The 22,904-nt window shown below is 32.5% G+C and overlaps 3 protein-coding genes across 3 annotated transcripts in view; 2 read left to right on the forward strand and 1 right to left on the reverse strand.

The window, feature by feature from the left end:
• The window catches only part of LOC129249001 (UPF0047 protein YjbQ), a 46,938-nt gene extending 42,251 nt beyond the window's left edge, over positions 1-4,687 (forward strand). Inside the window, exons 3-5 of the mRNA XM_054888606.1 lie at positions 3,983-4,037; positions 4,126-4,207; positions 4,304-4,687. Coding sequence (XP_054744581.1) covers positions 3,983-4,037; positions 4,126-4,207; positions 4,304-4,519 — 353 coding nt within the window. The 3' untranslated portion in view covers positions 4,520-4,687. The remainder of the gene's footprint in view (positions 1-3,982; positions 4,038-4,125; positions 4,208-4,303) is intronic.
• LOC129249000 (uncharacterized) lies at positions 1,307-2,637 on the reverse strand. The gene is made up of 2 exons (XM_054888604.1): positions 2,418-2,637; positions 1,307-2,256 (listed from the first exon to the last, which is right to left on the reverse strand). Exons 1-2 carry the CDS (start codon positions 2,610-2,612, stop codon positions 1,408-1,410), a joined length of 1,044 nt encoding a protein of 347 aa, XP_054744579.1. The 5' UTR covers positions 2,613-2,637; the 3' UTR covers positions 1,307-1,407.
• Positions 4,688-4,792: 105 nt separating the features above from the next.
• Positions 4,793-9,371, forward strand: LOC129248999 (AF4/FMR2 family member lilli-like). Its single transcript, XM_054888603.1, has one exon. The coding sequence runs from the start codon at positions 4,793-4,795 to the stop codon at positions 6,653-6,655; it is 1,863 nt and encodes a 620-aa protein (XP_054744578.1). The 3' UTR covers positions 6,656-9,371.
• The last annotated feature ends 13,533 nt before the right edge of the window (positions 9,372-22,904 follow it).

Below are 22,904 nucleotides of genomic sequence, written 5' to 3' on the forward strand. Positions count from 1 at the left end.
TTATTTTTTATCCCCTTTCCGAAAAAGTATATTTGGTTCATAGGACAGAATGTCTGTAACACGGTGTAATGATTAGATAATGCTAATGATTGCTAATTAACCTTCTTTTGCAATTATTTGCCATTAGCAAAAAAAATTGGTTTACCTTTACAATTAGAAATCTAATTGACTTCTGCTAATGCAATTAGATATTCAATTAGCTCGAATTATTTTGATATTTTGAAAAACAAAAAACAAACTGAAATATTTATAATATGAATTTCACACATACATATATGTATATATTACTTATGTACATAATATGTACTACGTATATTACATACATGAACATACATACATGAACGTATGTACTAACTGTTTATTAACTAGAATGACCGGGTATATTCGCTTTCAGCAATACGAGCTTTTCAAAAGAAAAGTCAGTCAAGCGGCTCCGCCTTGGACTATTAATAAGGCCCGCAAAGGAAAATAGTCGCTCCACAGGGCCTGAAGACGTAAGCGGCGTGTTGCAAAACAGTGCTATGTCCTTTAATGTCGGATATTTGGACCATATATTGGAAGTTTTATCGTCATCATTCAAATATTGATGCATCATATTCGAAATAAAATGCCTGCTTTCACCCTCCTCTGTCAATTTTGACAATGAAGCAGTACTTCCTTCTGCAAAAATGTAATCAGATTTACTAAAAATACCATATATGTATATGTGTTACTTATGCAGAACTTACCACCATCACTGAAATCATAAAAGGTCGATTCAGTATACGAACCGTCACATTTATGATTTTCGTGTGTTGTAGGAAGGTTCAGCTTGATTGCATAATCAGTGATAATACGAATAACCCTTTCCGTTATTCGCGTATATGTAAATTGCGGTGATGTTTTTTGTAAGATTTTCAGCCAGCTCAACTTTACGTTTGGAATCAGTGCAGCTGCAGCTAGCGCCAAATCTGCCTCCTCATTTAATTCAAAGAAAGCTCGGAATCGTTTTCTTAATTGCTTTTCCAGCTCTAATGCAATTGTAGAGAATGGATGCTCGATTTTCTGGTGGATTTTTATCAATTTATTGCTCAGAATGATAATTGTAGGCAAAATGCAACCATATCCAACACTCTGTTCGCCTTGCATAAAGTCCAGACTCTGAGCAATAGGCGCCACAATCAGCTTGTATGTATCCAAATATGATAGTTCATAGGATGTATAACGCGGCAGGCTCAATTTATCGCACAACTCATCCAGTTTTGGCTTGTGCTGGAGAAGTCGAACAACGGCGTCGTATAGCGAGTTCCAACTCGTCACAACCGGCACAACGAGGCATCCACCTAAAGTTTCCTGTATCACTTCCGAACTTTTTGGCCATTTGCATTTTTTCCACAAATTATCGCATTTTTTGAACACCTAAATAAATTATATTCTAGTATAAAATATATTAACTAAAATATTTCTTACCATATTGTTCCGCTGGAATAGGGATTCATCGGCTTTCAAAATTTTTATTAAATCAGACGTAGCCAGAAGACTTAATGTGTGGCTAGAGCACCTGTGGTGTTTAGGGAGGTAAATCTTGTTTTGGAATTCTGATATATCATGGCCGCCGTCGTCTTCCATCTCAGAGGCATTATGAACTCCATATTCCTTAAAAGCTTTGACAAAGTTTGACCCGTTGTCAGTTACGGATAGAACAATGTTTTTTCTATTTAAACCATAGTAAGTATTTATGTCGGTTATGATATGCCCAATTGTTTCAGCAGAGTGAACTCCAAACATCCTTTTGCACGCCAAAGCAGCTGATTTCCTCTTAAAATCTTTATCAAGCCAATGACAGGTGTATCCGAAAAAGCTTCTGTGATTTCCTGACCAAATATCCGCCGTTGTGCAGACATGTTTCGCTGTGGCTAGTTCGGCTTTCACACTTTCTTCCATGCGTTTGTGAAGCTCTTCTAATTTTTTCATTGCCGTCTGTCTACTCATTAACTTAAGGCCAATACCATCAATTAAGTTGATAAATGACTGCCTTTCAACCAGGGAAAGCGGCAAGCCTGAATCCACTAGAAATTCAATAAGTTTCTTATCGAAATTTGATTGAATACTCAAGTTTTCATTTTTGGATTTCTTCGTAAGATATTCCTTATGAATTTTAGGATGCCGCACTCTGAGATGGCTGATAAAATTTGAAGAGACTCCCGTAAAACCGCGAATCACCTTACTGCAAGCAACACACTTTCCGATTATTTTATCTTTTTTATTTTCTGAAATCTGATACAAGGTTTTTATATAAAATTGATTGATACTTTACTTCGTCCAAAAATTCATGCTAACCTACACCCATAAGTTAACTTACTACGGCACACTACACAAGTACTTTAACAACTCAACAAGGACTTTCGATGTATAGTTTTGTAATGAAACGTTCATACCTTCTTAACATCAATATAAAAATTCGAGGTGAAAATTATACTGCCAAAAGTGCTTTCCATACGTCTCTTCACAAATTGTTCATCATCTCCATTGAACACCTTCCTTTTCTTTGATTCTTTCGAAGGCGTGTATGTAACATCAAAATCCTCATCATCACCAGAAAATTCAATTGCAAATGATATTTCTTCCGACATTGCGTCAAATAAATATGTTTTTCAGTTAACAGAAATACAACTTTCATTTAGAATATTAAACAATGCGAACACTTCAAAGTTTGAAGTTGAAACAAATTGCAAAGCACGTTGCTGATAACAATTACGGTACTTGAATAACCACATGTTTCCACATACAGTGACTTATATGATGTAAGTTACATCATTATTCGTTTACTTTAATAATTCTTTGCAAAAAATTTATTTTTATCAAAATAATTAATTCTAATTAGAGCTAATTAAATATCTAATTGCATTAGCAGAAGTCAATTAGATTTCTAATTGTAAAGGTAAACCAATTTTTTTTGCTAATGGCAACTAATTGCGATTAGTTTTACCATTGGAATACAAATTTCAATTATCTAATGGGAATTAGTTGAACTCATTCTAATTGTTTGATGAATTAGAGAATATAAACCAATTGCATCAATTGCTAATTCTAATTGGAATTTAACATGTTTGTCTAATGGTTACATCTAAACTTCTTGTTGTTGTCTGTGTAATACTTGTAGCATAAACATTCCCCATAAAATTACGAGTAATGCTGCTGGAAACTTGTTTTAATTTTTTCTACAATCATACCAGTTTGTTGAAATAGCACATCATTGCGACGACCAATTGATGAACGCTTGTCGTGAAATGATCCAGTTGTCACCCTTTAGTATTTATGAAATTTTCAGGAAATCTAAACATCAAGAGGAAAGAAATCAGAAAGACTCCCATGCCTTTAAAGCTTCGGTAAGGTTTGAGATATGTTCACCCGATTCTCGCATGTATCTTTATACCGTTTATGGCAGTAGGAAAAACGGGGAATGCCAAGAAGTTGGCTGAATCACTATGAACTACTTCTACGTTCCCACGACAGTCGCTTCTACGTAACCGGAACGACCCGGATTTATATCAGGCCAAGGACTGTAACTTCACCAGCATTCCCCGTATATGTATGGGGAAGTTTATGCTGCTACAACAACAACAACTTCTACAGTCATACTGAAGGGTATCTTGAAACACTTGCTGTGTCACTGCCTAGCACTCTGGCGATCGCAAATAAACTAATTTCTTTTTATGTTCTTTCCCTCATTAACTGACGTTGCGAATCAGAGGAGCAACAATTTGCTAAAACTCGTTAAATGGCGCACTTAGCTAGGATCTTACAATATTAACAATTTATTACAAAGGAACAAATTCTGTGATTTGTATGCAAAGAAAATAATTTAGAGAATCTGATCCAACCTAACCTTAAAGTGCTGATGCAGTGTATCGTTTAATTCAGCTCTAATTCCCATCTTTAAATTGCAAATATTCCATAAGAACTTAGTTTATGATATTTTTTATTTTTTCTTTCATTACAGTCCTTCATACATCGGCGAGCTTGGCGTTAAACGAGAGTTGGGATCCAGATGTTAGGTAACGTAAAACAGAGTATTTCATTGCATAAAAAAAAAACAAAATATAATATCATAATAATTTATTAACTTGAATTGCATATGTCTAGGGACGACATGGAAATGATGTTAAATAAAATAGTTCCCGAAGGCCTACCGTACAGGCACTCGTGCGAAGGACCCGATGATATGGTGGGTAAATTGTATTATACAGATTTCTTTTTTATATAATATTAATTTGAAAATGATTTATAATTTTGTAATGATCTTTTTTTTGGTCCTTTCTAGCCGGCGCACGTGAAAGCCTGCTTTCTCGGTAGTTCATTGACAATCCCCATAACTGATGGTAAATTATCGCTTGGTACATGGCAGGGCGTTTGGCTATGCGAGCATCGCGATCAGGCGGGTTCACGCAAACTGGTTATAACACTGTCCGGGTGTCCTCGTGAGACGGCGCGCAGTCCGCTGTCGCCAGTATCGCCAATCGCTTCGACATCCAGTTAGGGAAGGCCTCGCTCCACTCGCGATAGTCGGTAATCGCGGGGGAGCGACAATAATGACATCATTTCGTCGAGGAAATTAATTTTTAATAGAAATTTAGCTAATACCAAAATCAGTGCAACAACAACAACAACGGCGGCGGCAGCAGCAGCCGCAGCAGCAAAAAGAAAACCAACAGCAGCAGCTGCCACTACAACTACTACTTGTGCGAAAAATACGACTAATTTAACTAATATAACTACGAACACGTTATTAAGTAATAGTAGAAGATTGTTAATGAAAAATCAATTACATTTAAATTTAAATGTAATAGAAACATTGAATGTTGATAATGATGATAATGAAGGGGATCCGGTAGAAGCGGCAGCAGCAGCAGCTGCTGTAGCGGAGTTGAAATGGGATGGTGTTAATGTAGAAACCGTCACAACAGTGCCTCAACAACAACTACAACCACATGAACAAAAACAACAACTACCAGAAGAACAACAACCACTTAGAAGAGAATATAGTAAAGTCGAAGCTATTTCAATGGGACAGACGTCTACAATAGCAACAGCAGCAGCAACAGCAACAGTTAGGGGAGAAGCAGGAACTTCAACAGCAGCAGCAGCAACACGAGTAGCGGCAACATCGTTATCATCATCACCGTCATTGTTGAATTCATCATCAACGGCATTAGCTAAATTTAACCGAATCATCGACAGTACAATGCCGGCAACCAACTACTATCAGCATTATTTGCAACATCAGCAAGCGCATGAGAGTATGCAACATGCAATGCGCGCCGGCTTAGCGCCACCAGCTCCGCTGAGTGATGCATTACAGCAGCGGCTAGCGCTTGTATATCCCGACATTGTCTCGACTGATTCGCAAACGAAAAAAATTAATTTCACAACAGCAGCAACAACAACATCAGCAGCAGCAGCAGCGGCGGCCACAGCGAAAACAACAACAACCAGAACTGTGCAAGCAGCCAAACCGAAAGCAAAAGTGAAAGGAAAATCCGGTGCGTCGCTTGAGCGCCTACGTTCGGCGCGAGCGGAAATAGCAGCGGAGGAGGAAGCGGCAACATTAATGGCCGCAGCTGCTGCAACAGCAACATCACCCGATGATAATCAAATGAAACGAAATGATGTGCATTATTTGTTGAAACAATTAAATAGTTTTAGTGATATAGAAGAAATAGAAATTGTTGATATGGAGCAAAGGCAGCGGCAGCTGGATGAACAGCAGCAGTTGGTACAACAGCAACAACAGCTCGCCCAACAGCAACAACAGCAACAGTATATGGGACATGGCGTGGACAAGACACACTCACCGACAGCGCAATCGCTTGTGATAATCTCGCCATCGTCGTTATCGCACAAAGGCATACGACGTTACGCCTCATTGCATCAGCAACAGTGCACTCAGTATCCGCTTGACAGCGACGAGGCGATCGACAGCGTCGAACAGCAGCAATATTTGTTGCAACAATTCGACGATTACCTTTTTCAGTCCTGCCACTATTTGGAGACAAATTATTTTGCCGCCAACTATCGCACTGCCATGGTCGAGAGCAGCTCGCACGAGTTTCGGCCATCGACGACGACGACGACAGGCACTTCGGCAGCGTCTGTCTCATCGGAGCATTCGCTTGAGCTGCACGAGACTGAGCCGCCGAGCGTCATATGCAAAGCGCCGCCACCAGCGCCTGTGTCACCGCCCACTACAACCGTAGCCACTACTGCAATGCCATCATCCGTTGGTGGTATTGCAGTCACGTCCACAACGCTAAAACGCTACGGTATGCAAGCGCGGTTGACTACCAGTGGCGTACAAACCGAACTCACCGCCACCTCACTAACGGAGGCGTCATTGGCGAAGAGCACCAGCAGTTCGGCCAGTTCCGAAGAGCAGCGACGACGTGCGCCATTCTTCAAATGCTGCTACACGCCCATCGATCGCTGGCGAGAAAAGCGTAGCGCAGCACATACGGCTGCAGCAGCACAAAAGCGCGGTAGTCGACGTGCCACCGCGCAGACTAGTGGTGTTGATGCTGCAGCGTCGGTAAGTGGGCGTGCCGTCGGTATCAGTGCCACCGTCGGACAGCAGCAGCAGCAACAGCAACATACGCGCAAAAATGGGCATGCAGTCTGACAAAACGCGTGCGCGATGGTGTGTGTAGGCGTAGTGAGTGTCAGCGTGAGCTGTGAGAAGCGGCGTGCGAACAAATACAGAAATACAAAATCGATCAGTGCCGCTGTCTATTTGCGATATCAACAATTTTTTCTATTTCAAATTGATGCTTGGGATATTTACTAACATACATTGGTATACGCGAAAATATCTCAAGTGGATTATTTGTTGGTAAACTAGAGATGAAGTGAAGAGAGATGTAGTAGTGGCGCCTTGTGCGCGAAAACGAAACTGAAACAGAAGCAGAAAAATGGAGATTTGCGAAATTAATTGGTGGATTTAGGAAACAAAGAAAAAACATAAAATAAAATAGAAGTCTTAAAAAGTGTTCTAAATGTTAAAGCTTTTTTAAAAGGCTTTTTAAGTTAAGTTATATGCAAATAAGCTGGAGGCGAAAGAGTGCATTGCCAGTGCGAGCTGGCGAGTTTAGGAAGTTGCGCACGCTAACTTCAAAGATAATGAAGAATTGATGGCAGTTTTAAGTTTTTTGCCTTAAAATTTATTTTTTTTTAATATCTTGACTCAAGTAAGGAAAGGAGTGTAACTATACTTTTTTTTTAATTTTTTTTCTTTTTTTTTTGTAGCCCTTCGCTTGATTCTGCGCAATGCATTTATTATATTTTCTTATGTCCATACGGGTATGAAATAATTAAAATTTGGCACTTTTCTTTTTGTCCACTGAATTGTAAACCTGCTTTTAATATTTTTTTGTTTCTAATTGTCTTATTATCTTAGTTCGAAGGAAAAAGAGTGAGGTTACACTTCGTTTTTTCTTTAATGCTTTCTATTTGCGCTCGATTTATTATATTTTAGTATATCTTTACAGGTATGAAGGTATTAATATTTGAATTTTTTTTTACTGAATTGCAAACCTGTATGCTTTTAATGTTTTTTGTTTTCTAATATCTTAATTCAAGTAAGGAAACAGAGTGAGGTTAGATTTTTTTTTTGGTCTTTGAGCTCGATTTTATGGATTTATTATATCGATGCATGCATGAAGTAATTAACATTTAGAACTTTTATTTTTTGTCCACGGAATTGTAAACCTGTATGCTTTTAATATTTGTTTTTGCTTTGCTTTAATATGTAAAATATATTCTTAATATAATTCAAGTAAGGAAAAATAGTGAGGTTAGACTTTTTTCCGTTTATTGTTTGGTCAGTAGCGTTTTTCAATGCGTTTTCTTTGAGCTCGTTTTTACGGATTTATTCATTATATTTTCCTAATATCTTAATTCAAGTAAGGAAAAATAGTGAGGTTAGACTTGTTTCCGTTTTCCGTTTTTTGTTTTTTGTTTTTGGCCATTTGTGTGTTTCAATGCGTTTTCTTTGAGCTCAATTTTGCGCATTATATATATTTTTTATTATATAAATGCATGTATGAAGTAATTGTTGTTTGGAACACTTATTTTTTGTCCACTGAATTGTAACCCATTACTAACATTTTTACGTTTCAAGTATGTACCACATTTTTTTATACATTTTACCAATGCTGGCTACAGTTTCGGCCTATACTGAGTGGCTTTCAACGAATTTCAGCCAAAATAAATCAATACGAGCCGGAATTCAGCTTAGCAAAAATATTTTGATGACATTTTTTTTTGGTTTTTTCTTATTTTTGTTATTAGCGTGCGCCGTTTGCAGATTAGTGAGTTCCGATTGCTTTTGTTTTTACATTGAATAGAAGCATCTAAATAATCACTTATTGTAAGAACACCGAATGTCATCACAATGCCTACACACACAGCGATTATAAGTGACTGCTACACACACGGAACGAAAAACCGCACACATAACATACACATATACACATTTAGTTTGCGAGCCTCACAAAGTTGCATAGAAGAAGCTAAATATGTAAAACTAATATAATATTACTAAAATAACGAAATGTGGAGAGTATGCAAGCATAAAAAAGTAAATAATAGCTTAATATATCTAATATAAAAATAAAATAAAACTAAAAAATTAAAAAAAAAAACAAATGCCGTCGGTAGGTAAAAATTTGCAAAGGAGGAAATTACAACAGCAGCACATAGCATAATACACGAATGTTTACGAAAAAATACTTTACAAAATTAAAATAATGAAAACGCGAGCGTTTAGTCTTTACATGAATATAATTATAAAAATGCAAATACTAAGGATAAGTAACTTTTTCTAAAACACAAAAGAGGTATAGAAGAATAGTAGAATCGCAAGTAAAAACTACGATACAGAAATTAAAAAAAAAAAAACAAAAAAAACCAAACACTTATTGTTAATGCATTAAAACGCTAAAAAATAGAAGCTACATTACAAAATAAAAACAAGAAAAAAAGAAACACACACATGAAACGCATATTAATAATGTAAGCTATGAACTATATAAAGCGCATCAAATACCAGTAAATAATTTAAATTAGAGAGCTTGTATAGTAAATGGGAGATATCGAACCAAACCACACAAAACAAAATAAACTGCAACATTCATTACAAAAATAAAACAAAAAATTAAAAAAAAAATATTGAAAAGAAATAACTTAATAATAAAAAAAAACTAAAAGCAAGTATAGAAATGAAATTTTAAAGCGCTAATTTTTAATTTCCATAACATTCTAGCAATAACTTATTAGGTAATGCATATAATTATACATACAACAAGTAAAGCGAGCAAGCAAAAAGAAAAAAAAACAAAGGTAAACCAAAGCAAAGTGAAGTAATAAAAATAAAAATAAAAAAGAGCAAAGAAAAAATACGCCACATCATACGACAGCGCATAAAGCGGCGCTTGAACCAACTGTTATCATTAACGTATTCATAAATATAACTGAAAAAGCAACTTATATATACATACAGATAAAAAAAGCAAACAAACAATAAATGAATTTGTCCGAATTCAGCGCATAGCAAAATAAATTGATCCAAGAAGTACCAATTGTTAAGTTTGGGTTTTGATTATTCGATTTTCGAAATGTTATGTATGTTATGTACAATGCTGTTAATTTTGTTTGTTGATTTTTATATACATACATATATACCTTCATGTACATACATATAAAAACCAAAGAAAAAAGCAAATAAGCAAAGAAATACGACTGTAAGTGCGCGCGCGGTAATCGAATCATTGATGTATATCTATACATACATGCATACAGACATACATATATGAAATTTGAGAAGTTCCAAGGAATTGTTGCTGAACACCATCCTTTGCTTATTTTGATTTTGCCAAAAATGCACCGGAAAAAGTACCACAAACAAAAAACACAAAAAAATTAAAAATAATAAAAACTTACATTTATGCTTGGCTCGGTAAAAGTAAAAAATCGTGAATTGTTTCTTGTTCTTTTTTTTTTGTTTTGGGTTTTGGTTGCTTTAACGTAGTTGAATTACTATCCCACAATCCCAATCGGCGCTGTAAACACCTACATTTAAACTGTATACGTATAAACGACGACGCATACACGTACACTTGCAAGCATTAACACGCAAACATGAACATGAACACGAACATGAACACAAACATAAATATATATCAAAAGCAAACTTGTCAATTTTGTTATGAACATTATTATTATATGAAATACTTATATTGTACTATAAATACAATAAATTTTTTCTTATGGCGTATAAGAGATATTGGAGAACTTTTACAGTTTTTTCTTATTATTATTATTATAACGCATTCTCTTATATTAATTAATTATTCTTATATTATCACTAGTACCAATAAAACACGCATACACATATATACTCACAAAATGGGCAAATGATAATGCGAAGAAATTATACACAATAAAACAAAAAAAAAAAAAAAATATTACAAAAAAACTTAACAAACAACGGCGCCTTTTTTTCTATTTTGTTATTGTAGCAGAGTTTGTAATCATCACATGTAAGGATTTAAAAAAAAATTGTATGCTAATTGTTTAAATTGGATGAAGTATCAATTGTATTATTCTACAAAACTTTCTCAGCTTGCGGAACAAGGCACACGTCAACAATGTGAATAAAAAGCAACTGCATTCGATGGGATAATATGATTTGTTGAAACTTTTGTGTGAACGAGTTCCTCGTTCGTTTCGTTTTTTCGGCTTTAATTCTTTCATTTTAGAGAGTCTTGTTGTTGTAGCATCATAAACATTCCCCTTGTATATAAGAGCAATGCTGCTGAAGTGACAGTCTTTGGCCGAATATAAATCCGGGTCGTTCCGGTTACGTAGAACCGACTGTCGTGGGAACGGTTAGCTCAGTGTTCGGCGTCCATCGAGCGCGGGGGGAAGTGAATACGATTCTCTGTTGCTATTCAGATTAGTCCATATCGCACGCCAAATATTAGTTTCGGGGGAAAAGAAATCTATTATTTTTGCGTACAATTTTTACGCAATTGGTTTAAAACTGTTTTATGGCCGATCTTTATGGCCGTCAACTTCGTTTATTACTGTGATTTTGTCGACATTTTCCACATTTTTTTAACATCGAAAATGCCTGAACGGAAGCGCCGAACCCAAAATTGCACGTAATTAGCTGTTACAGTATCGGCACCGTAAACACCATTCACAATTTCAGCGGCCTGGCTCGCATTTTCGCCTTTAACAATGTAAAATGTAGCTAAATTTCTCTTTGTTGACTTCCATTGTTAACACTCTGTGACTCAGAACTGAATGCAACAAACAAAAAACAGCAATGAATTTTTTTAGTGTGAAATGTCCCCTTGACAACGAGCATAAACTCTAAATTGTTTGATCGATACTTTAAAAGACATGGATCACTACAGCCATCTATCGAGAAAATAATGGACTTTTCTCCCCCCAAACTAATACAAGAGTCACAATTCAAAATGTTTCCAAATCCATTTTTTCCCATAAACTAACTCACAGTACACAGTCTCTAACTGGCCAAGAAATTTTTTGGTCATCACCAACTTCTTTAACGAGATAAGTACCGTTATGTTATGTTCGTTGTTGTAGCAGCATAAACATGCCCCCTACATGTGCGGGCGATTGTGGCTGGAGTCCTTGGTCGGATAAATCTAGGTTATGTTGAAAAAAAAATCAGAAGTTGTGGCCAATATCAGACTCTTAACCGGCTCTCAGCGGATTTGAAACAATCAGCTGATTGGCTGATGTAATCGGGCTCATGACAGCGGTTTGTTTACCGAAAAAACTGAGATTGTGTTGGTGATATATGAAAAAAAAAAAAAATTAACGCAACCTTCGCCCATATTGAACGCAATCTCTGCCAACTGAACAACGACTGATTGGACGAGTGTGGGAATATGTGTAAAATGAGTTGAAATAATTCTGCCTCGGTGACGTGGGATTTCATTTTTCCCCAACGCAATTTTAGTCAAAGTATAATTTATTTTATTTATTTAATGAAACTTGATGAAGACGTAAGGGAATGGTTCCGAGTCCTTGCCTTCCAAGTGCATCAGAAGATAAAAAATTCTGTCACTTTTTTTCATGACAGCCTATCAATTCCGTTCTAAAATCGTTTGGCATTGAATCATTCATAAACATTGAGCAATTGGGGGTCACCCTTCTAAACGTGGTTTTGTGTTGTGCTGAAAAAATTGCATTGTGTTATAATTATTATTTTACTTGGATAACGAAGGCTCTTTTTTGTTGAAACGTTTGTGGTTCTGGTGCCTGATTTCTGAAACTGATTTCGAATTGTATTAATGGATATATCAACACAAAGTGGATTTCTTAGCAAAGCTCTACAGATCCTCCGTCTCGGCTTTAGTGTACATAACCAACAATATACTTTATATTATATAACGGAATTCGGTTTTTGTTGTTTTAGTAGCATAAACATTCCCCTTGCATGTACGTAGACTGCTGCGGAACGGTATTGGGTGGATATAAATCTGGGTCGTTCCGGTAACGTAGAACCGACTGTCATGGTAACGAACGGATTTCGGTACATTTTTGGAGGTAAGTGTAAATCAACAAAACTGGAGAGTTCTCAGCAGCAGCACTTATAGCGGACTGGGAGCTTTTAGCTATTCATAGTCTGCCATATACCTGTAAGAGTGTAGCCACTGTTATGGCATTATTTTTAATTTTTATTTAAGTCTTGGACAATTTAGAAACAAATTAATTTTTCCTGATTAAATGTATCTGTAACTGGGAAATTAAGACCGTCCATGTAAAAATTATTCAGTAACTTGCCAGTAACTTAATTTCTGAGAATTCGCTCTTAAAGAGAGAAATATAAAAAAAGTGCATCAACGCAAAACCAGTAACAACTTGCAAGATTTATGATCAGCTGATTAAATTGTTGGCGGGAAAGACCACAAAAATTAAAAAAAAAATTTAGTTGAGCTACCTCGTATTAAATTAAAAAAATAAAGAAAATAAAATGAAAAATAACGAGCTTAACATCACATGATTTTATTTTGCCTGCAATAACTTGTTCCACATCATCATCGCTGTCAGATGAAGAAGATTCCCTTAGCAATTGTATGTATGAATTGTCGTGCAATCCCAGCTTTCTTCATATTTTCCTTGCTTCCGTCAATGCACGTATACACTTTATATATATACAGGGTGGGCCAAATAAGACCTACTAATGACTAAAGACTACTACCTAGCAGTATGCGCAGATGCTCCATCTTGTTGAAACCACAAATTACGATACTGATCCGCCATTGGCCGCAAAAAGTTTTCAATCAATGTTCTGTAAGAAGCTCCCAAAATCGATTCTTGCGGGTTCATCCTCATTTTCGAAGAAATATGGACCAATAACTCTAGTGGCCATAACACCGCACCAAACAGTACATTTAGATGGGTGGAACTGATGTTGGTGTGTTGCCCTTGGATTTTCAGAGCCCCACAATCTACAGTTTTGTTTGTTGACATAACCATTTAAATGGAAATGCGCTTCATCCGACATCAAAACATTATTTAAAAAATCAATTTGTGTGGCTAATTGTGTAAGAATAGAAAAACTCGATAATTTTAACGCGTTGTGTTGTACTGTATGGTTCCATAATGGCCCATGTTGCTGCCTGCCTATATTTGTATAACTTGTTATTATACAAATTTAATAATAATAATAAATTTCCAACAATTCAATTATAACCTACAAAAAGAGAAAAATAAATATGCCAAAAAATAAAAATGTTATTTGTGCTTAACATTAGTAGGTCTTATTTGGCCCACCCTTTATATACTGCCAAAAGATACCTTCAATCCTTTCGATTTGTATTTCGCAAACTGCAGCAATGGTGACGGGAGGCTGTGGTTCAGAAGCACATAGGTGTGTACCTCTATATCATTGGCCAATTCCTATTTAATATATGACTCCAAATAAATTTTAAAAACTTTAGCTAAAATATATTTTTTCACATTTTCCATTTTAATTACCTTTTTTTAATTTAAGTAAGTTGGAATTCGCGTTTATTTTTACTTTGCGATCAGCTGTTTTTCTCACTTGCAAATTCTTACAAGTCCAGTTTATCCAGTGAAAACTTGCAACTTCCCCTCAAAATGAAATGTCATTTTGCTTTCCTAATTTGCAAGTTTTTTGGATACATGAACACAAAACTTGATAATTAAGAATATTATAAATTTACACTTAAAAGCAAATAAGCCAAAAGTTAAAGAATTTGCGAAGGCATGCAGTTCTCTTAAAGTTCTATAAACTGGAGCATTGAAAACATAACTACTTCTAACTGGTTTCAAGAAAAGAGCTTAATTTTTCCGAATACAGCTTTGAGAGATGTGAAATGTAGGCATTCTAGAAAAAAGTGGCAATTAATTATCCCCTTAATCATGTGAGGATGAGAGTAGTTCTTGTGCAGTTGAAGGCTTTGAAGTTGATTAACTTTCGTCTGGCACTCTACGATGGGATTAATAAAATAATAGATAAGTTGCTGGCGAAAGTTTGAAGGATTATGTTTTTCGTTTTTTTTTTTTTAATTTTGTTGAACAAAAAATTTGAGTTTCTTATTTATTTACTTTTAGCAGTGAATACAAGAAATTTAACTGGGAAAAATATATTTTAGACCCAGTTAAGTTGGGGTATTGTAGAGTTAAGCAGATGCAGCACCAACTCACTTTTGAGCTCGGAGTCTGGTTGATTTAAATAGACAGCTTACTTTTTTAAACTGTACTAAGACTATAGAAAAAAATAATTGCAATGTTGTGATTAACCAGTTGCTGGTAATCATAACTACCCGCTTATGTGACACACTGTAAAGGATAATGTTTTGCATTTCAAGCAAAATCCGAATGAGGGAACGATTCAAAAGTGTTGAATTTTAATTTTCAGTGTTTAACTTATTTAACTACGCCGCTTATAAACACTTATTTGTTTCCACATACATACTCGCATATACATACATATATATATAGATATACCTATATATGTGTTTATTAATATTTTAAAGCAATGCATGTGTGAATGTAAGAGACTTGAACACTTATTTAAATGCGTATCAGCAATTCATCACCGCAGTTCTTCCAAATCGTTAAAAAAAATGTATAAGATGTGCTGAACATAACAAAAAATCCTATAAAAATGTGAACAAAATTAAAAAATAAAATAAAATTAAAATCATGCTTGGTAAAAATCAAGTGTCAAGTGGATAAATTCTTGTAATTAGACAAGATAATATAATAGCTAAGATAGTTGAGGTAAAATTGCGAGGAAGTTGATGACAAGTGAGGTTAAAATGCTAAGTAGTAAATTGAAAAAAAAAAACTTTAATTAAAAAAGTATTTAAAAAAACCAAATAAATGCCTTTTACATAACTACATACACTACCCACAGTTTATACTAACATACAAGTACATATACATATTATATAATTTAGTGGTGAATATAAAATATCAGACATTTTATTTTTAATACTACAATGCTGATATATGTATGTAACTGTTTATTGTGTTGAAGAGTTGAATAGTTAAATTTACAATTTCGTTAAATTGTAACGAACAAAAACAAAAAAAAAATTTTTTTAATTTGTTTGTATGTACTTACGTATATACGAGTGCTTCATATTTTTAAATGCCTAGTTAAGCTATGTACATACATATAAATATATCATTCACGGAGAATATCTTTGCACATTCGACAAAACAACTCAATCGACTTACCGCTTTCTACCTGTTAGGTAATAAATTACTGGATTCTAATGCGATATCTAAATTATTAAACACTATTAACTTTGGCTTAGTTATTTATTTGGGTAAGTTTTTAATAAAATGACTCGATTTTTCTGTGAAATTTCATGATTTTCAAATTCAGATAAGTTGTTTTGGCGAAAGTAGTGTCAAAGATATGTAAATCAATTAGCAATAATAAGTTACCAAATCATTTTTAAATTTAATATAATAGTTTTGTTCAAGTCAACAAATGATTTTAATTTTCTGGGCTTGAATATTAAAATTAAAAAAAAAAATAACTACCAATTTGTTTAATTTAAATTTAAAAGTTGTTTACTTAACACATTGCCGCCCGCTAATGTATTGCCGAAATTTATTATATGACCGGTGATTTTAAACTTGACCTAAATTATTTTGGGAGGCGTGTAATAAAAATAATATTCATAAAAATATTATGAAAGTCCTCCGCAAACCTGTGTTCCTACCCATCACTCCGACATAAAAACCGAATTGAAAGCTTACTTAGAAACCCAATGGATAACGTTCAATAGCAGTACAAATGCCGTTAGAACGAAAATAATCAATGAATTGTTTATTGTTATTGAATCACCCTTACCACTAAAAAGAGAAATATCGCTTCCAGTCGCCAACAAATGTCTAATGAAAACGAGAAATCTCGTTCTCGGGCGTCAATGTGTTAAGAGTGCTTATCTACCTCTGGGTATTTATTTTATTAAACTTTTTATTTTAAATTAAATTAATAATTTCGTCTTTATAAGTTTACTCTTCAAGTTCTTCAGTTCTATTGTATTTATCAACTAATTTTCTTACCAAACAAAGACGTGGCCCGCTTACTACAAAAGGTAGGGAGAAAGAGGTTTAAGGGGACAGATACCTGTATACGGCCACATTAAAATTATTTAAAATGAAGAAGTCAATATATTTTTTTTTTAACTGGCATTCAGTTTATTTATACATTAAAATAATATAAACATTTTTTTTATTTTAATCAAATGGCGGATGTACACTCAATTCTTCCAGGAAGGTCGCAGCGGGGCTTCTCAATCGGCGGGCATTGTAGCATCGGCGTCAGTGACCTGAATACAAAAAACTAACATTTTTTTGTTTATTAATGTCATAATTTCTATATGAATTAAATAAAAATGGGGGAAAAATTCGCGGAATAAAATGCTTAAAAAAATGAGTTTTGGGGCGAATTTTCCAACTATTTTTGCTACGAAAAAATTATTTTTTCGAAAAATTTTCGAAAACTTTAAATTCATACAGAAAATATTATCATAAAAAAGATGTGTGCAAATTTTAGGGAGATCGGTCAATATCTTTTCGAGTTATCGTGTACGGCAATTCGAAAAATATAGTTTTGAGAAAAACGCGTCTAAAGTCGACAACATAACTATACCTCTCCCAGCGCTCGAACGCAAAGAATAGAGTCGTCACGGTTGATGATCTATAATATATCATAAGAAATACTTAATTTTACGTTCTAAAATATTTTTGACTGATTCTTAAAGGATTATATTAACAATTTATGTAAAAAAAATTTTTTTTCGCAATTTTTTTCGGGTATCTGTCTCCTTAACATTTTCTGAATATTCCAATTTATTTACTGCGTTATAAATCGAGAAAAAAATGAAGTGGCAAAAAATGTTCGCTGATATTTTGCGAAGTCGGCTCTCATCCTTTGATTCCAACTGATTTTCAGCAACCAATTTTTTGTGGTCTTATAAACATACATATACTTATATGTAAAATAATTTAAATCTTTAAAATTTATTATATTTACCATTTATGCAAGATTCTCTCATGGTAGTTCTCAACGAAGTCTTTACTCTGTTTCGAATGCTGAAAGAACGTTCCACTGTGACCGTAGTGCAGAGCTTTGCAAGCAAAACGTCAAGCGAAATTCAGCTTTTTAATAGACACAAAGTATACCTACATTTTATTGTTTCTAATAAAATATTGTACAATTATTAGATTTCATTCGGATTGCAACGTAGCCAAGACAATTAATTGATGATTCTTTTGCTCCCGAAATCCTGCCACTTATTTGTTGTTTATTTCTACAACTCATTTTAAGTATAAAGCGGCTGGGTCATGATGTTTTATAAAGCTTAAAAAGCTATTATTAAAAAATTAAAACTTCAAAATTATTTTTCAGTGGAAATGCAAGAATTTTAATATCAAAAAATCACTATTTCGAAATAGGAACTTTACTGAGAAATTTATTACCGGTTTCTGGTAAAAAAGAGTAACTAAATAAATATAAACGAATAAAAAATTATTATTATTTTTTATCATTTTTTGTGTTCTCTTATAAGTGTAATAATTATTTATAATTTTAACTCTTCAATAAATAAATAAATATGTTTTTACAAACAAAAACCATCACTAGAAGGCAAATATATTCGGGAAAATAAAATTTGGTTTGGATTACTCTGCGTTTACTTTTGTATTTTAATATTTATTTATTTTGCCTACTCTTGACTTCAATATTTACTTAGAAAAAAAAAATAGTTTTGTGAAAATTTGTCTTTGCTATAAATATTGCTAATGATAACTTTCGTCACGAATGACAATGATTATTTTAGAGAAAAAAAGTAAAAACAAAAAGTCATTACTCTCCACAAGGAACAAAAAACAAAAAATAAATAAATAAAAAGAATATAAAAAATTAGGCCCATATATTTCACAAAAACAATTTATTTTTGAATATTTTGTGTTTGTATTGTAATATCCATTTTTTTTTTTTCATAAAAAAATGTTTTTTTAGTCTCCTGCGTATTAATAAATTTTTCTTGTTAAATGAAAATTATTATTAACTTTTGTCATGAATAATGTATTATTGTTTTAATATTTGATTTAATATTAAAAAATTAATTATTGTTTTTGATAAAAACAAAATAAATAAATGAAATGGAGTAAAAAGTTATTTATGGAAAAAAGGGGTCGATAGTTTTTTGAACATATTGAAAATTTAAAAAATTTATTATTTATTTAAGACAGAAAAATTAAAAAATTAATTACTGTTTTTGATAGAAACAAAATAAATAAATGAAACGGAATAAAAAGTTATTTATTCAAAAAATGGGGTCGATATTTTGTTTTTAAATATTGAAAATTGAAAAATTTATTATTTATTTATTTCAGAGTAAGGCAGGGAAAATAAGATTAAAACCAAATAAAAATGTATTCTTATGTTCTGTTCTTTACAAAAAGAAAAAAAAAATTATTAGACGAAATTGATAAAAAATAAATTTGTTTTTAAATATCTTGCATTTATTTTTGTATTTATTTGACAAAAATTTTATTTAAATATTTCGTGTTTATTTTTGTATTTTAATATTCATTCTTCTTAATTGGCGCGATAACCACTTACGCGATTTTGGCCGAGTTTAACAAAGCGCGCCAGTCGTTTCTTTCTCGTGCTAACCGGCGCCAGTTGGACACACCGAGTGAAACCAATTCCTTCTCCACCTGAACTTTCCAAAGCAGAGGAGGCATTCCTTTCCTCTTTAATATGCATTCTGCCACACCTAATTTGATTATTTCATTATTTGCATAAACATAAAAAAATGGTTTCTTATGCCTTTAAGCCTTTTTTCAAATATATGGGCCAAATGATTTTTTTTCTTTATCATTAAATGACTTATTAACTTTTCTCATGAATGGCATAGAAAAATTTATTATTGTTTTAGAGTAAAACAGAAAAAATAAAATTCAAACTAAATAAAAATATAAATAAATAATATAATAAATGGGCCTTCCATATGCATATTTGACAAAAATTTTATTTTAATATTTTGTGAGCATTTTTTTATTTTAATATTTATTTTAAGGCCTGTATATTTGACAACATTTTTTTTTTAATATTTTGTGAGCATTTTTGTATTTTAATATTTATTTTGACCTGATTCGGTTGCTTTTTTTTAATTGTATTGATTGTGATTTAGCCTAAAATATTTTTTTTTATTTTTTTGCGTAAAAATTAAAATTATGCATATACATACATATGTATTTCTCACTAATCATATTAAAAAGTAATTCATTACTGTTTAAAATAATTAAATAAAACCGAATAAAAAGTTATTCCATGCAAAAAAAAAAAAATTAAAGCTCCATATTTTTGGTGAACAAATGTTATGTCTGTTTTTCGTTTTTGTTTAGTGCTTTTTGTGTGCATTTAGTTTTGTATTTTAATATTCCCTTTGCCGCACATGATTTGATTATTTGCTTGAAACAAAAAAAAGAAAAAATTTTATGACCACATCTAAAAATTTTTCGTTTCTTTTATTTTGTGCGTTACATGAAAATTGTGTATATATTTGTCACTAACGGTAACTTTAAAGATGAGTGTAAAAAAGTCAAAAGCTTTAATTAATTTAATTAACAGTTAATTCGATGTCTTTGTCGGTAGGCTGTAATGTTAAATAGTTAATTTGTAATCTAAATAAATATGTATGTATCTATGAAATGAGATGTTGAAGTGTGTAGTTATGAATAAGCAAATACCTACATACACATACATGCATATTTAATAAAAATAGCATAACGAAAAAAAGGTGAAAATAAAAATAAAACATTTATTTAGTATTCAGTATCACATTCACGTGGAGTTTAGTACTTAAGAGTAAATGTCGCCTAATTGTGTATTTTGCTATATTAAATTAGAAAAACAAAAAAAAAAAAATAATAATAATAAAAAACAAAAAAAAACCTAGTTCTAGTACGAATGAAGCCATTGAATAGTGCATATTTTTTTGTTTCTTTTTTTTACTAGAATATCTGGTACATAAAAACACTTTAGCCAGCATTTGAATCTTCACTAATACGACTCACAACAGCTATAGAAGCTTTTCAAGAATTAAGCCACCTTTACACAACACACTCCCATATACACTTGATCCCACATTTACAGCCACTCTCTCACTCGCGCCATACACACACACACATCTATGCATAAACATACCTACTTGTACTTACGCACAGGGAGCGGCGGCAGCCGCTAATAAATAAAAACGCATTTTCTTACCAATCTCTTTTGCATTTTCAATCTTTTTATATAAACTAAGTTTTTAATGATAATAATAACGAACAAACAACACTGTACTTAATAAAAATATTAAATCAAATAATACATAATACGAAATAAATAAAATTTAAATTTAAAATGTAATCCTGCCAAGAAACAATTGACCTGCTTGAAGAAAAAAAAAACCCGCTTTTTGCTAAATATAAAAAATATAAATAAATTAAAATAAAGTAAAAAAGTGTAAAATATTATTACTTCGACACGATTTTGAGGAAAAGCTGAATTTCAGTAAAAGTGCGAGCGTGCAATACTAAATAAAATTAAAAAAAAAAAAAATAAAATAAAATAAAAAATTATTAAAAAATTTTAAAAACCAAAACAAACAATAGCTTAGACGCATCTTACACACACATACACACAATAACAAAAAAGAGGAAAATGAAAAATAACTATGACAGAGCAAAGCTAAAGGCCAGAACAGAGAAGACTTTTTTTGCATATTTGATAAACCTTATTATACATATGTATATACACTAAATAACATAGTATATACATATCTGAATACATAAATATTATTTTAAAAAATAAAATACAATTATACATATGTATGTGTAAAGCAATGATTGAGACCAAATGCAAGTTTCAGAAGCAACATAAAACAACCAGATTTTTCCAATTACTCAAGCGCCATTTAAAGAAAAACAAAAATATTTTCTATGCAAAGATTACATACTTTCGCAAATCAAAAAAGCAAAAAAAAAAAATAATAATAATAATAATAAAAAATAAAAAATTTTTTTTGAGCAAAATTGGTTGAAATAAAATAATTGAAAGCAAAACTCACAGCTATTCATTTTACAAAAAAAAAACAAATATCTAAAACTTTAACCTTTATTAGACACCCGCAAGATAGTGCAATCCATTGCATGAATTGGAATAAAATGAACGTAAAGTCAAAATTTTCTACCACGAGCATTAAAAATTTTAAAAACACTTGAGAAAATAAGAAATGGGGAAAGTAAAATGGCAGCAAAATTAAGATTTTTTTTAACTTGAAAAAAATATAACTAACCGCGAAGCGGGACTACTCTCACTCACATTAAGCTACGAGTAGTCGACATGCCATACATAATATACGTTTATATACATTTTTGCCAGTACACTATTAATAAAAGTAAAAAGAAAAAGAAAAGAAAAAAAGACATACAAAAATATTAATAAATTCCATCCATATTTGCTTGAATGGGGTAAGCTTCAGAGAATTTGATTTTCATTTATCTGTTTCCTAATCTATGTACTTGGGTCCGTTTTCTTAACTATTCACTGCGAAATTTTATAGCTAGATTGAATTTTTTTTCAGTAAACATTTTTTATTTTATTTAAATTTTCAAATAAATTACTTGTGCGTTGCTGGTTTAACAAATTTATGTTCGACTGATTGCTGAGGAAGTGAACAGAGGCAAGGGACACCTACTTTAAAGTGAGCAATAATTTATCGTCTACTCTATTTGTAAGATTAGAAAATGTCACTTATTCAAATAAATGTTCAATACACATTTGAAATGACTCAAAAAAAACAAAAAAATTGTATGGGTATTTGTTTTAATTTTAACCGCTTTATCTGGCTTTCGAAACTTCTTTTGTAAATGTCAAAAATTCAATTTTATCGAGGCATAAAAACAAGGCGAATCTATTAAAGATGGTAGCAGCAGACCAGCTGATTTGTTTTTATTTATATTTCGCCGTGTACATTTGGACGTCAGCACAATTTTAAATTACGATGATATCGATCTTGATCGTTGTTCAGCAACACTTTGCAGAAATATTCCAACCTTTGAAATGTTGGCGCATTCGGACAATTATTTCTACAAAAAAAAAAAAAAAAAAAGATCACGAATTTTGCGATAAGTTGTTCTTAAAGACCGACCATTTTCATAATAAGTTTCACTAATTTTAACGCGTTGTACTTTCCGGTAAATACCCATAGTTAAAATTGTACATCTGTCTACTTGATAAATGTCAAAGGTGACATAAAAAACGCACAGTCTAGGATGAGTGGCTG

Source organism: Anastrepha obliqua, chromosome 5 (assembly GCF_027943255.1).
Source record: "Anastrepha obliqua isolate idAnaObli1 chromosome 5, idAnaObli1_1.0, whole genome shotgun sequence".
Taxonomy (NCBI): Eukaryota; Metazoa; Arthropoda; class Insecta; order Diptera; family Tephritidae; genus Anastrepha; species Anastrepha obliqua.

What these genes read in the sequence shown, in the direction of transcription:
- LOC129249000 (XM_054888604.1), bottom strand. Translation starts at nt 2,612, where the DNA reads ATGTCGGAAGAAATATCATTTGCAATTGAATTTTCTGGTGATGATGAG. An exon ending in TTTATATTGATGTTAAGAAG is followed by an intron (nt 2,257 to 2,417) that starts GTATGAACGTTT and finishes ACCTTGTATCAG; the next exon opens with ATTTCAGAAAATAAAAAAGA.
- LOC129248999 (XM_054888603.1), top strand. Translation starts at nt 4,793, where the DNA reads ATGAAAAATCAATTACATTTAAATTTAAATGTAATAGAAACATTGAAT.